This window comes from Rhea americana, unplaced genomic scaffold, assembly GCF_003343005.1.
Source record: "Rhea americana isolate MKP2758 unplaced genomic scaffold, rheAme1 scaffold_48, whole genome shotgun sequence".
NCBI lineage: Eukaryota > Metazoa > Chordata > Aves > Rheiformes > Rheidae > Rhea > Rhea americana.
This window is the reverse complement of record NW_028186623.1, coordinates 441,122-455,169: the sequence shown is the minus strand read 5'-3', so window position 1 is coordinate 455,169 and position 14,048 is coordinate 441,122. Positions and strand designations below refer to the sequence as shown.

The 14,048-nt window shown below is 42.1% G+C and overlaps 1 protein-coding gene across 3 annotated transcripts in view; it reads left to right on the top strand.

Moving 5' to 3' along the window:
• The window catches only part of ARHGAP32 (Rho GTPase activating protein 32), a 193,947-nt gene that overhangs the window by 132,290 nt on the left and 47,609 nt on the right, over window positions 1–14,048 (top strand). Inside the window, exons 12-13 of one of the 3 annotated variants that reach the window (XM_085316755.1) lie at window positions 4,329–4,379; window positions 6,584–6,658. The exons of the other annotated variants lie outside the window; for them this stretch is intronic. Coding sequence (XP_085172881.1) covers window positions 4,329–4,379; window positions 6,584–6,658 — 126 coding nt within the window. The remainder of the gene's footprint in view (window positions 1–4,328; window positions 4,380–6,583; window positions 6,659–14,048) is intronic. 3 annotated transcript variants of the gene reach the window in all.

Genomic DNA, 14,048 nt, shown 5'->3' with positions numbered 1-14,048 from the left:
GGGGTGAGAAGATGAGGGGGAAGGCAGCAGCTTCAGTTTCCTGCCCGGGGTTACCCGAGCTGGCTTGCATTGACAGCACGGCACGAGAGCGTGGCACCGGCGCGGAAGTGARCCGCTGCAGCAGAGCGGCTTGAGTCGTGCTGCTCTGAAATGTGGGACTGGATCCTTCCAAGCGGTTCCTCCAGAGCCTGGCTGAGAGTTACGTTGGTGGGCTAATGCAGAAGAGTTCGCATTTTCCTTACCCATGTTCTATGCTTTTAGTTTATTCTCATCTACAGCTCAGGCTTCTAGGATGTTTCCCATAAACTTTAAAATCCCCATGACATAAATCCCCCCCCTTACCTAAATTTTAAATGTTAGATAGGCTTTTTGTAAGGAATAGAAATAGACTTTTCTAAACAGAACCACTTGGAGATTTTGTCCTTACTTGACATTAGCAGGGTATTTCATCCAGAACGAATGTGGAGTTTTAGATTTGRGCTTGATAAGGCATATTTATCAACATGCAACCTTTTTAATCAAAACATTGTAGAGCATCTAGGACATTTTACAGCAGAAAGAAAGCTCTTTGCCACAAAGGAATTTACAGACATAGAACCGCTTGTGTTGTTTAATTGTTAGATTTGGCGGAATTGAGTAATATAATGAAAAGCAGATGGAAAGAAAAGAACTTCCTGCCCTGCATTTTTATTATTATTTATAATTAGAGGTTTTGATTTGCAGAAGTGATGAGGACAACATTTTAATAGAACCATAAAATATTGTATTGATTTTAAATGCAGTACAAATAATGACTGAAGTTCAAATGTAAATGAACTGCAGGCAGTCAGAAAGGAAGGGTGGGTTTAAATGCAAACTCTGCTTTTACAAACAATATTTTCTTTGACTGTGGAAGCTCATGCTCATACCAGTGATATTGCAGCCAGTATCTGAGATGAACAGAAGGAAAACTAACCTTGCAGGAAAACTGTGTCCATTTTATTCAATTCTGAAAATGCAAAGTAGTAAGAAAGAAGGTTTTTGTTTGTTTGTTTGTTTTTGCCTTTAATCATCACTGAAATATATTTGACAAAGAAGTTTGGGTTGAAAAAACTATCCMAAAGTACTGCTAGTGATCTTAGCAACATGGTAATGGAGACTGATAACTCACTTTCAATATGAAGTAGATACAGTTGCAGATATTTGTGTGCGCATGTGTGTGCACATACACGCACACACTATGATCTGATACTAAAGCAGGTTCCACTATTGCTTAGTGAAATTGCTTAGAGTTTTCCTTTTTCAAACTTTGATGTCATTGACAAGTGTTAAATTTAGAGAAGCCACACTTAATTTCCAGTACATTTCAGAATTTATTCTATGAGCAAGCTACCTCGGTACTTGTAGACTCGATTTGTACGCATGAGAAAAGCATACCAGGAAAACTGTAAGGTGCTGAGGAGTTCCTGGAAGTTACTTGCTGAGTAGCATTGTCCCTTCGTTTTCCTGCTAAGCTGGTGCCCCAAATTTTCTCATGTTCAGTGCTATAAGAAGATCTTTTTTCCAGGCAAAATGCAAACTGATGTCCTGTTTCTATCTGCTTAAAAAAACACCGCACAGATCCAGGAGGGTAGTGTGGGCTCAACRAATCCCAGTTTGCTGAGTGCTTGTTGTTCTTTCCTTTCTAAATTCTTCCTGACTTCTCACTCAGATACAGTATTCTCATGCTTACTTCTTGATCTAAGTTATTATATTGAATAGGTATCCAATATTTTATAGCTAATACTATAAAACTGAGAATTTAACTGAATTTTAGTGTTACTGCAGATGGAATCAGGTCTTATGTAGAAAGGTTTTTGAAGAGATAGGTGATGAAAGATTGCATTTGAAGTGCAGATAGTCGTCTTGGTGAGAAGTAGATCCTTTAAATATTCGTTGTGCTGCTTAGGAGAAATAAAGAATAGCTGCTTTGGTTTTTCCCTSTAAGGGAACATTTGGGAAGAGCTTGTAGATTGAGGCTGTGTTTGCTCTTCCCGTTCAGTTGTGTCCACCTGTGGTCGGTCTTTTCCGGGAACAGGGYGAGTGTGTGTGTGCGTTTGTTCCCGTTGTCCCACCTCACCGGTGTTGCCTAGCTCCCCGCCGCAGGCAGCATCTCTCGGGTAGCTGTTTCATTCCATTCTGCCTCGTATTTGTTGCAGTAGCTTAACTGTATTTCAAGTTTCCTATCATGTCTCAGCTCATACGTGCAATTTGTTTCATGTCTTTTGCTAACAAGTAGCGTGTTGCTGTGTCCCCCTGCTGCCCACGTGTGCTTACCGAACCTGTGCTCCGGTGTGCCTCAGCATGCCGACTTACTTGAAGGTTTCTGAACGCTGCTGCTTTTCGGGGGGCTTTTAGTCGCAATGGGGAAACAAAAAGTTGCAGTTTGCAGTGTGAGAGCTTGACTTTAGTGAAGAAATGGGGGAGAAGGTAACATTTCCCTTTCCTTTTTTCAAAACTCTGAACGTTTTAAAAATTCAGGGGTCATTCTCATCAGTTCCTCAGTCTTGTTTAAGACAAAAGATTGAATAACCCAAGAAGCTCTAGCCAACTTTATAGAAGATTTTTCAAATTACTGTCTCACTATTCATTTAATTTAGACTTATCAGGTAAATATATAACTTTATTATACACAATTAATGAAGTTTTAAAATATGCTTGCTAGTATTGCAAGCTGTTGTCAATGAATAAACTTTTTAAATGTAAATAAAAGGTTAATCGGAGTCAGTACTCCCAATGCAAATAATCCACTGAACTTCAAGATATTTGAAATTTAAGCATGGATTAGTCAACAGACTGCTGGGGGACCTGTACAGCTATCTGTTCTGAYTTCCAGAAGACCCTGGTACAGCCCTGAATTAATTTTAACTGCAAATCAAGTTACGTTCATTGTTCAAGAGCTGTTGCAATCATGACAGACTCTTGAGATGTAATGCCTGCTTTGAAACAGGCTAGCTACTGATCCCTAGACAAAAAAAAAATGATGATTTATTTAAAAGATCAGGAAGAATAAGGTGCAAACAGAATTTACGTGTAGTTCTGCAGAAGCCCTGGTTGAACAGCCGTTTAACACTGCTGAGTGTACACTGTCTTAATTAGTGTTTTTATAAGCAAAATATGGAAAGGTAAAATATTTGTAATTAGTACCATTCTCGCTAATCATACATAAACAAAGCAATTGTTCTGTTTAACATGAAACTGCCTCATTAAATCTAAATTAAATGAAAATTTTATTGTACCAGGCAGGTAGGTATTTTCAGTGTGGAAGTAGACAGGGAATAAACATACTAACACACCCAGGGTTGCCAGATCCAGTTCTTGATGCAGTGAAGTGAAAATTTGCTCTCAGCATTGACAGACCTAAGGACCAATTCTTCAAGAAATCATGTTCTCTYGGCTCCCATGCTGCTCAGATGGAGCTGAGAGTGGACAAAGATTTCAGGCTGAAAGATCAGCAATGCGAGCGTAAAAACATTTTATTTAGGTAATTTACACACAACTCCACCATTCTGAAGGCCATCAYGAGGCAGTCTGGTAGCCTGTGTGCTTAAAAGAAGATTTTAGCAGGACAATGTCTACTTGCTCAAACCCTAGATTTGATCTGGTCTAATCTGTGGAGAAGTTATTTCTGGATTTCTGCTGGCTTTAGATTTTTTTTTTAAATTTAATTCCTTTTGAACAAATAAAAGGTCAACAGTTGAGGCTGAGGCGTCAAGAGCAAAGCCTCTGCCCTCTCTGCAATGAGTTAATGGAGGAACCCTGTTGTCAAGATGAAAATGTTGATCTGACAGCTTTGCTTTCCTTCTTACACACAATGAAAAGTAGGTTAAAGCTGCCTGCTTTAGCGCTAGAAATGGAGTAAAGCTAGATTCATAATAAACCCAATTATGCAAAATGTCAGTTTTCTTTTCTAAGTGGTTGGCATTGTCCATGTATATAGAGAAATGTTACATCTTCCAGTCCTGGGTCTGACTCAACAAAGTACTTAAATGTATGCTTAACCATAAACACACGCTTAGCAGACATTGCGAGTAGTGCAAACAAATCGTACGTTCCACTRTGGTGTTCAGCAGGGATGGGCCTTGGGCTAAAAGTTCAAACATGATAAATGCTTTTTCAGAACAAGGACATATTGGGTGGGAAGTTCCAAGATCCTAATGAATTTCCAGCTTGAAGGATTGGGTCTGTGGTGGTATACTGCACTGTGTATAACTGAGCTTTATATGAWTTTAACCCATTTTGAATGGGTGCATGTTTTAACCAACTTTTTTGTTTGTTTTTTCTTTTTTTTTTTAATTATACCTTCCCAGTCTCCCCTGCCCATGGAGCCCGTCCAGCATCTTGGAGCTACTTCCCCCCTTGTACGTTTCCACTGATTCCTTTTTTCTTCTTTCTCTTTGTCTCTGTCTCTCTTCTTTTGTTTTTAATTCTATACGTGCAAGTYAGTAGCACTGATGCTTTGGAGGATATTCAGGGAAACCAAAGCAAAGCTTTAGTCTAATATGTGCCTTTTTAAAGCTCTTTGGACATAAAACAAATATAGCAGGGAAAAAAAAAAAAAAAAACAGGAATTCTAACACTTCTCTGCTAGAACTGATATGATCATTTTGTATCAATGAAACCATAAATGTAAGAAATTGCCCTCTTAAGTGCTGAGCAAACCAAATAAGAATGCCAATTTGAAAGAAAGAGAAATTAAAAATTGGGTGATGGAAAGGAAGTAAATAYGGGTCTGACAATTTTTTATTACTTGAGTGTCTTCAGAAGCAAAGATGCTTTTTTAATCAAAAAATGGTATTCATATTTAGCATTCCACAAATCCCAAAATGAAACTTGTCAGGTTATGTGGTAGCTTGCTTAGAGTCCTGCTTCTTCCTGCCATGATCTTGTTCAGGTCCTGTTAGAGCTAATCTAAACCTCCTAACAATAACCTGTTGGTAAAATGGGAGACTCTGCCCTGGGATACTGTTTGGATTTCATAAATCAAACTTAAAGGATGTGCAAATATAGATAAATGTGCATGTATATATATATATATGGTTTGCACACACRTATGCTTCAAGCCTGTTGGCATGGAGACTGTGCTCTGATATGCTTGCAGTGGGGGAAAGAGGCACGTGGTTCCTCCTCGTGGTACTTTCTCCAGCAGAAGTGTCAGTTCACAGCACGCTCGTGCGAAGACTTAACTTACTGACCACCGTGCTGAGTACATGCCAGGATTATCAAACATCTCCTAGCCAGAGAGGTGGAGACTTCAAAGAGGAAGGCCCAGCTGTGGAGAACGGGGTTTGTGTTTCCARTGTGATCGTGCAGCGTGGCTGTGTGGTGGGGGTGCTCCTACTGCATACGTCCAAACCAACAAGAAGAGCCAGGGGATATTTAAACTGCGGTAGATTTTGAGGGCAAAATTAATTGCTGTGTCTGAGTGCACCCAATTGTATATAACATGCCAGAAAGTTTGGGGGGGATCAGAATAGTGGATGCTGGTAAGATCTCAGGAGTTTCCTTTGGACATAGAGTTAGGCAGAAAAGATTTTTCTTAATCTCTTCCTCTTTTATACTCGAGTGCTTTGAACCTATGAGCCCTTCCAAGATGCCATTTCAGCTAAGGTTCAATAGCAGTTAACTTGGGATATTAAGGGCAGGGTTGGGKTTTTTTGCCCTTTCTAACATGAAAACAAAGGATGGCTACGTTCTCCCTTGTTACCTAGCGTAACCTGATAGGTGAGCATTCAGAATCGCTCTCCTTCCTAGCCGGTTGTGTAGAGGGAAGAGTTCAACACTAGAGCAGCTATAATATTGCTGCTCGAAGGTATAAGGCTAATTAGTGGTTTTCCTTGTTTTTCATGTGAAATTAATTTCTTTTGGCAGCCACGTCCCTTTGTAAATCATGTAATTGCAACAGAGATTAGAAACTTGGCTATCACTCCCCGCAGAACACCACTGGAGAGATCATGCGTCCCTTCCCTCCCGTGCCTGGGTGCTCCTCTGTGGTCTGCGTTGGTGGTTCCTGTTTGTAATAGTTCTGTGCATCAAAGATCATGGTTGCRTATCTTTTGTTTCTAATAATATAGGAAGATATTTTATGTATTTTATAGGTACAGAAGTTTTTAGGTCCTTTTCAGAGTTTGCTGGTGTTAGGGGGAGGTTACTGTCTGTGCTCATGAAACAGTTTGTAGATGCTAAAGTTCCTTTTAGGCTCCTAACTTCCCCAGCTAAAGCAATGGGAAGCTGAGACCTAAATAGGGAGGCAAGAGCTGAAATATGTTTTTGAAATTGGGACACTGTTCCTCTGAAAATGAGCTCTAAATCTTGCACTCTTTTTTTTGCACAAAGACATTACTAGTTAAGAATACAAGAGGTCTAGAACATGCCAGAGAAGCAAAATCCTAGAATGCATAACACCGAAATCTAGGTTTCTGTAGTGCTGTTTCTTGAATTACTRTCTCTGCAAATTGTGAGTCTCCTGCAGTCTGCTCCAGCAGATATGTTAATTTGTTTGTCCTTTCTCTTGCCTTCTGTCTGTCCCTCTGCCCTCTTCCCGCCTGACCTTGATTACGTGCAGATTTGGAGATGGATAGTGTAAAGCCAGGTTCTGCATATGTTACAGAGGCTCTGAACCAGTCCCAGCTGAGCTCAGGTAGAGCCCGTTACGTACAATTAGTCTCTCAGTGTCCTAACCAAGTCTAACACTGTATGTTGTGATAGCAATAACTATTTACTAACACCCTAGGTTTGATTACAGCAGCTAGACATAGTTGAAGTAGATTATATTAATCTCCTTTTTAAATATCTGATGGCTAAAAAAGTCAATGCTAGATTTTACAAATCCTCCTTCTTGCAAGCAGATTTTACACAAGTGATTTAACTCAAGTCAGTGGGTTAAATCTTAAGAGTGTGGGTTTACAAGGCTGAGTCTTGCAGTGTAAATGCTCTGTTTTATCAGTGGTTAAGTGACTATTAGTCTGTATCATAAATTAGGGTGTTTTATTTCTTGTGGCTGCAAAATTTCTAAATATAAAGTGCTTCCTTCCTTAGTGCTTTCAATTTGTACCTCTGAAAGATATATCCAAAGAGTGTGCCAAACCCTCTTTGACCATGTTCTGGAGGAAAGAACTTGCTTGAATAAGAAAGAAAAGAAATATGGTTAAATACCATAGTTTTATGGCAGCATAAATGACCCCAATGTGTACCCAGTTGCACAGTGATAGCCGAAAACAACGGTGTTGTGTTGTCGTTGTCATGACAACGTTGCTATAGCTTTTCAGAGCTAATATTAGGTAAAATTAGAGTGTTCCTGTGAAACTAAGGAGCTGAGATTTGTCTCTGGTAGATTTTATATATACTTAAATAATCACCAGTTATTGAGAGATACTTGGTAACAGATTTCTTTTTGTTTGTTTGTTTTGATAAATTGTATCTGAGATTATTTTCTCCTGGATCTGCTAAGTGCATTGGAGAAAAGCGTGAATGGAGTTTCAGTAAAGACTGAGCAAGCGTGTAACTTTTGGTTTCCAGCAAGCTGGAAAGATCAACAGCTTTACAGTAAGGGTGGGTAACGGGTCATACTGCTCGCAAAGTACCGCAGCGTTCAAACAACATGTTGTCCCCTCATGTCTCTCCGTTTCATCTAGTTCCTTTGTACCGAGGTTGAAATGAGTCTGCATCGCAACTGTACGTTTCATAGAGAGTGTCCCAATGTATTCTTTGGGCATAATACATAGGTTAATGGCTATTTGATACTACAGTGATGAACAAACGTAGCCAGGCAGAGCTCACTTGGGTCCTGCTCTCCACAACTCTGGTACTATGTTTCTTTCCTTCCAGCAGATGACAGCTTATTAAGGAGGCTAATGTTTGTGCAATTCAGTGATTTTAAGTGCTTGGCATTATTTCTGATTGTGTTTCAACTGACTGCAAATCTTCTTTGTTGCTGCTTATGTGTAAAGCTSCCTCAGCTTTCCCTCTGCTGAAATCCTTGTCTGTGCTTCCACTGTGACGCTTTAAAGTCACCAAAGGAAGATTTAGTTTTTAACCATGTTTTAATTCTTCTTTTTTCTTTTCTTTTTTCTTTTCTGTTCTTTTCTCTTCTAATAAGTAGGTCTTTTCATGCTTGTTTTAAAAAGCCTTTTTTTAGCAGTATTATTTTGCTGGTAGCTTGCATCTTGGAAATGTTAGGTATATCAGACTTAGTCTTCCATAATTACATTGAATTGCTTGCTTTCAGTGCAGTGAATTCTGATATAGTACTTAGTACTCTGAATTGTTCTAGTGATTACCTATCTTTAGGAAATGGGGATTTATGCCATCACCGCTCAGGACTGTACACAGCTGTGACACAGGCGACAGCAGTGGTTTGTCTTTCTAGCTCTTCAGATTCATGTGCAGAATTGAAGTACAAACCAGAGCTGCAGCAGATTTTTCAGGAGTCTTCYTTTCTCTTTGCTCTCCCTCCTGTATTCAAAGTGATTCTTTCTCCTTCTTCTTTCCTTCCCTTTTTTTTTTTGGCAGAAATAGAAAGGAACCAGAGCTGTAGGCTGATCTGTGGAAATGTTGCTATATTCAGGATTCATCTGCTCTCCTATGAAGGTTGCACCGTAAAAATCCGTGATTTCACTGGAAAATATGAGTTTGAGAGGACAGCTTCCTAGAACTTGTATTTCAGGCACAGATATTAAAAGAAAGCAAACTTTAAATTACAGATTCTCTGTCTATTGGAAAAATAAGCAGCATTATATAGTCTGAGTTTGATTTTGGCCTCGAATAAAAAGCGCTCTGATTCAGGACTAGATACAGCTTTTCAAGCTGTTGTTATAAAGTGCATATTTTGTCACATTTTCCTTTAGAAGACTACTGCAAAGGAGTTAAGTATTTAATTACCATTAAATATAGGGTGACTCCTGTGAAAGTCCTGTGCAGGCTGCTAGCCCATGAGGTCAATATACGATCCAGTAACTTCCTCTGGAGGCTTGGCATTAGGCGTGGGTTGAGCAGACACTCGCCAAATGTGGCAAAGGAGCCACAGAAACGATCCTCTGTGGGCATCATCCCAGGGGCTCCCGGCCCCAAGTTGCCTTTCCGTCCTCCCCCAGCTGGTACAGAAGCCGGGAGCATCCCGATAGCAGCAACATGCTGTCGTGCACTGGATACCAAAGACTCTCCTCAGCCCTGGCCGGAGCGGGGTGAATTTTGCTTACGTGGGCCGAGAAGCATCGAGCTGTGCATTTCTTTTGCTTCCTCAGCGTTAGTTCAGAGAGGGACCGGGCGGCCCTCTGCAGCCGAGGCCCCTGCTCCGGTGCTCTGGAGCCTCTTGTCTTTTCCCCAGATCGCTCCCCAGGGCAAAGGCGGGAGCGCAGGAACCCCCGTGGCTTTGCCGAGGGGCAGCCGCCGACGCGCGGAGCTTCCCGTGCAGCTCGTGTAGCTGGAGCGGTCTCCTAAACGCCCCATTTTCCTTTGCAAGAGGGCAAGTTTTTAATACCTTTTCCTTTCTAGCTGCATGAAAAGCCACCTGGGGATTACCAAGGTTGCTCCGTAATTTATCTTTTTAGGAAGCTGCAGGGATCAAGAGAGCTGGAGGTACGTATGCGTTCAGGTGTCTGTGAATGCCAGTTTAGAMAGCCTGTTACCAAACTGAGGCAAGCGGTGGGTTTTCTTGGGGCTTAAAAGACTTTCAAAGTTAAAAAGTATCAAATGTACTTTGTGCATGCAGCTATGAACCTGTGGCTATGAGAGCATATTTTTAGATGTAACTTGATTTTGAATTCAGTGTATACTGGCAGATCTGAAATATTTTTTCTGTCCACRTTAATAAAATCTGTAAATGCTGGCTAGTTCATTGAGTGAGGGACGAGCAAAAATTTCAAGTGTTTCAGATAAATTCCCAAGACTACACAGCATTAGGAGGTCAGTGTATTTTTTTTCTTCTCTCCTAATCCCTTAATCCTTTAATAGGGCAGATGTTTTCTGGCAGTAGTACTAAGAAGAAAGCATACATTTTGGCAGTGGTTTTTATGCACCTATGGTTGTTTTTCTTACTCGGAGACTCCATGGAGTCTTAGGTGATGTTTGTGATTGATGCAGTATTTGTAACCTGAACAAATTGATACTTTCATAGCACTGCCTAGGTGCTGTGGAAACATGTTTAGGAGGTTATCAGATATTTGTGTGTAAACTGGTTACAGCTTGCTTTAGAAAAGTAAACATTTTTGTTTACCCAGTATTAACCGGATCCAGTAACGAGTGTCCTGGAAGTGGAAATCTGCTAGTTGTCTTCTGGCCTGTACAAGACTACAAAACCATTTTCAAATGTTCCTGTAGCAAAGTAGTTATGGAGGATTCATCTCCTGTTTCTGCTCTTCAACGTTCATACACGTGCACACTCAGAGATCTTCTTACCCACTTCAGAGTTGCCTGCTTTGGTTTAGCCTGAAACCATTTGCAAATGGCATGAAGGAATTTGATAAGGATATGTTTGTGCCTAAATAAAAAGGTCAACAGAAAGAGCTACACTGGTATAACTACCTAAGTTTAAATCTGCTCTGGAACATTTTGGGGGATCTCAGTGTGYGCAGTGTAGGATACGTCCTTATGTCTCGTGGCAAACTGCTACTGTATCAGGCCAGGTTTTGCCTTTCTTCGGAGAGGGCTCGATTTGAACGAATGGGGTTTTCCCTGCAGCRGACCAGAGATTTGGGTGTTACCACTGTGCCTGATCGATCAGGAGAAGTCGGGCCAAAGGCAGGAACCTTGGCTGGGCAGGAGACTTCGCGGTTTGGGGGAAGAGCTGTGAGGAGAGGAGGAGAAGTCTGAACTAAACCCCAAAAGACGTCTGAAAGTTCTGGGGACCTGGGATGAAGAGATGGAGGACGCTGTGTTTTGTTGTCTCATTTAGATCTTTTCTTGTTCTAGCTGAAGTAAAAAGAGGGGTTTCTAACCAGTTGTAAAGCCCGCCCATCTTTTCCCTCCTTACCCCAAGCTTTTCTGACCGCGGAAGCAGAGGCTGGTGGGCCAAGCAGCAGCGTACAGGGATGAGTTACCTCACGCGAGCGCTGCCTTGTACCCTGCGTAATCATTCGTGCCAGGGCGGAGCGAGTGGAGAAGGTGACTGCTGTGCTGCCCGTCTGCCGCTGCGTGCAGGAGCGGTCACAGCGCAGGTGCAGGGCGTCTACAAACGAGGCCTCTGTCTCCAGCCCGCGGCCAGGTTTGCACTGATACTTTTCCTGGCACAGCTGAGTCCTCTGTGAGTATGAAAAAGGTCATATCCCGAGCTGACAGAGCTGATCTGGCAGCAAAACATAGAATAAAATTATAACCCGCCCCGAATGGCCAGCTCRAGCGTAGGCACAGGTGTCGTGGCAGAGGAGCCCTCCTGCCTCGCTGAGGTTAGGTCAAGGAAGTGGCAGTGCTCTGTCAGTTGGAAAGGTCTGCTATGGGCMTGTGCTGCAGCCTCCACTGGGAGGCACTACCGGTGCAGTTACCACGCTGCAAGGAAACGCAAGGAGTCTCCTGAAGTCGCGAGGAAACGCTCGTAACAGGTAGAAAGAAGAGCGAGGTCCGTTGCGGCGTTCCCTTCCGTGTGGGGGTCACTCGGAGCCTCTCTGAAGAAGTTGAACCCACGGACGGTAGCTTCAGGCTTTCCCAAGTTTGACGGTGAATTTTGTGGCAAGCCTTGGCCACATTCCCTGGGGAATTGTGATTGGAGAAGACGACAAGTGTGGTGTCTTAGTCTGCGCCCGCTCCGTACGCTCCAGTGTGGAAACGATTATGTAGAGCCGTGCGTTCCGCAGGTACGAATGAGGCGCGTTGGTGCTCCTGACGTTGAAATATCCGTGCACGTGGCGATGGCATGCTTAAAATTTTTTGAGGGGTTGAATCTACCAAAATAGGATGACTACTTGGGAAGTAAAGCGGTAAAACTCATCTGAATGCAGGAGTGTTGGAGGCACCAGTGTGCTATTAATAAGGCCAGCTTGCTTTTCACACGTTCTGTGCTTGTTTCTCACTCTGCCTGCTCTCCACTTATTCAGGTTGGGGGGTTGTTATTTTTAAACTGGATTTTTTTTTTCCTTCGCTCACAAGCTCTGTCAAAGTGGGACTTAACTCTAACAATAGTGGGCTTGAGCAAAACTCCATGGTTATTTGAAACAGCTCTGAAAGCACTCCGGCAAAAAGGTATTTTGCTCCGTGCTTTTCCTGTTCTTTTTTTCTGAGTAACTCTGTGAGTCTGTAAATTAGTGCGGGAGCCAAGCTGTTAATCAGAAATACTTTCAGGGAGCTTTGACCTTAGGTGATAGCAGGTAGCTCTGATCTCTTCTTGCGTTGGCATATGGATTTATGAGGGGTCGTGCTGGTGCATGCCTCCCATCTCCAGTGAGAGCTGTGGCTGAGCAGCTGCGCTGGTGCCTCCTGTCTGACTGATGCTTGGGCTCTGGCTGCATCTGGCTCTTAGATATCAGTGATGTTGCTCCATCTACAAGAAGGTGCATGTGTGAAACTATATAAATTAATGCTAAAAGTGAATGGAGCTGGAAAATACACACTGGCAAATCCATACTCTGTCTGTCTGTCTTAGGAAGAGGGTAACCATTTGGGCATGGCTGTTGGGTGTGTTTGGGAAGAATCCTTAAGCGAGTGCGTAGAAAGGCGCATCTCCTGCTGCTTGTACGAGATCTGTGGGATGTCTGATTATTTCCACCAGAAATCTTACACCAGCAACCGAGGCAAGACTGCTGCTCTCTCTGTCCCTGTCCCCCATCTCTCACTCTTCTCCCTGCTCCTCTTCTCTTCCCTGGTAAATTGAAACTGCTGCAAAGATCGTAACATTACTGTGGCCTTTAGGACTTGCTTCACTAGCTCATGAATCAGCTTGCCTGTGACTAATTCAGAAAGACTTTGCTGTTTTGAAGTTTCATTTGCAGGATTTCATTTAAGAACCAGTTTCAGTGGTGTGCTCATTCTTCTTTAGCATTTAATCTTATAACTGCAATGTGAAGCTTGTATCTAATTTTTGACTTGTTCTCATGGGAATTACCTTTTGCTGAAGAAACGGCAAATGGAAGTCTTCTGCTGTCCACATGGCTATGTGTCATTCCTGTCTGCTTTTTACCTTTGTGATTGAAATATTTGGAGCATTTATTTATTGCAAACCTGGGCATCCACAGCAGACCATGGCTCCGTCCACAAAGTATATATATAWAAARAARAGTCACCATATTAGTGTCCAGATGGGACAGGAGACATCTGYGTGGCAAAAGGAGTTTCTGAGAGCTCAGTGAATCGAAGTTTTGAGGTTATCCCATGCCAGTCTATTACATGGTGTGCTGCTTTATTAGGCATTTTTTTTAACTCCGCTCAGCCTGCCTTCAACCCTTCAACTATATTAACTTAGTTTCTCCCCAAATCCTGTAAACAGGGCGGGGGAGGAAGGTGTTGTTGGAGGAGGTGTTCATTTTAGGAGCACTTAACTGCAGGATAAGTGTAGCTGAGTAAGAAACGGCACTGAAAAATGTTGGCTACCTAACTTCTAATAATGGCTGAAAAACGCCTTTCAGTGGTTGAATCTGCAAAACCAGAAAATGGAAAAAGCTGCAGAGTATATTAATAACATTTCCTAGGTTTCACTGCCTCTCCAGTACTTCTATATGAAGCAATTTTCAGAGGATAGGTTAAGCTTTTTCAGAAAACTGCAAGGCTTGAATTTGTGAAGAGCGTGGAGATGGAGCTTTTTTGTCTATGATTTCAAATCCTTGTTTTCGTTAACCATGTTGAAAAGGCATAGCTGCATATACATTTATTATCTACCTCTCCTGCTCATTACAAGTTGATGAACATGTAAGTAGTGGAGAATGCATCTCGCTCACTTGTTTTTGTTCCTTAAAATTAYCCAGCATAATAAATTAGGAACAGAAAATGAGATCCATATGTGAAGAGTATTTTGTTATTATCAATCAAGAGAAAGAAGGTATCCCAGTCCTGTTCGTACAGGYGAGGGCAAAGATTCCCAGTGCAGGGCAGAGCCAGTAAGCTCCAGA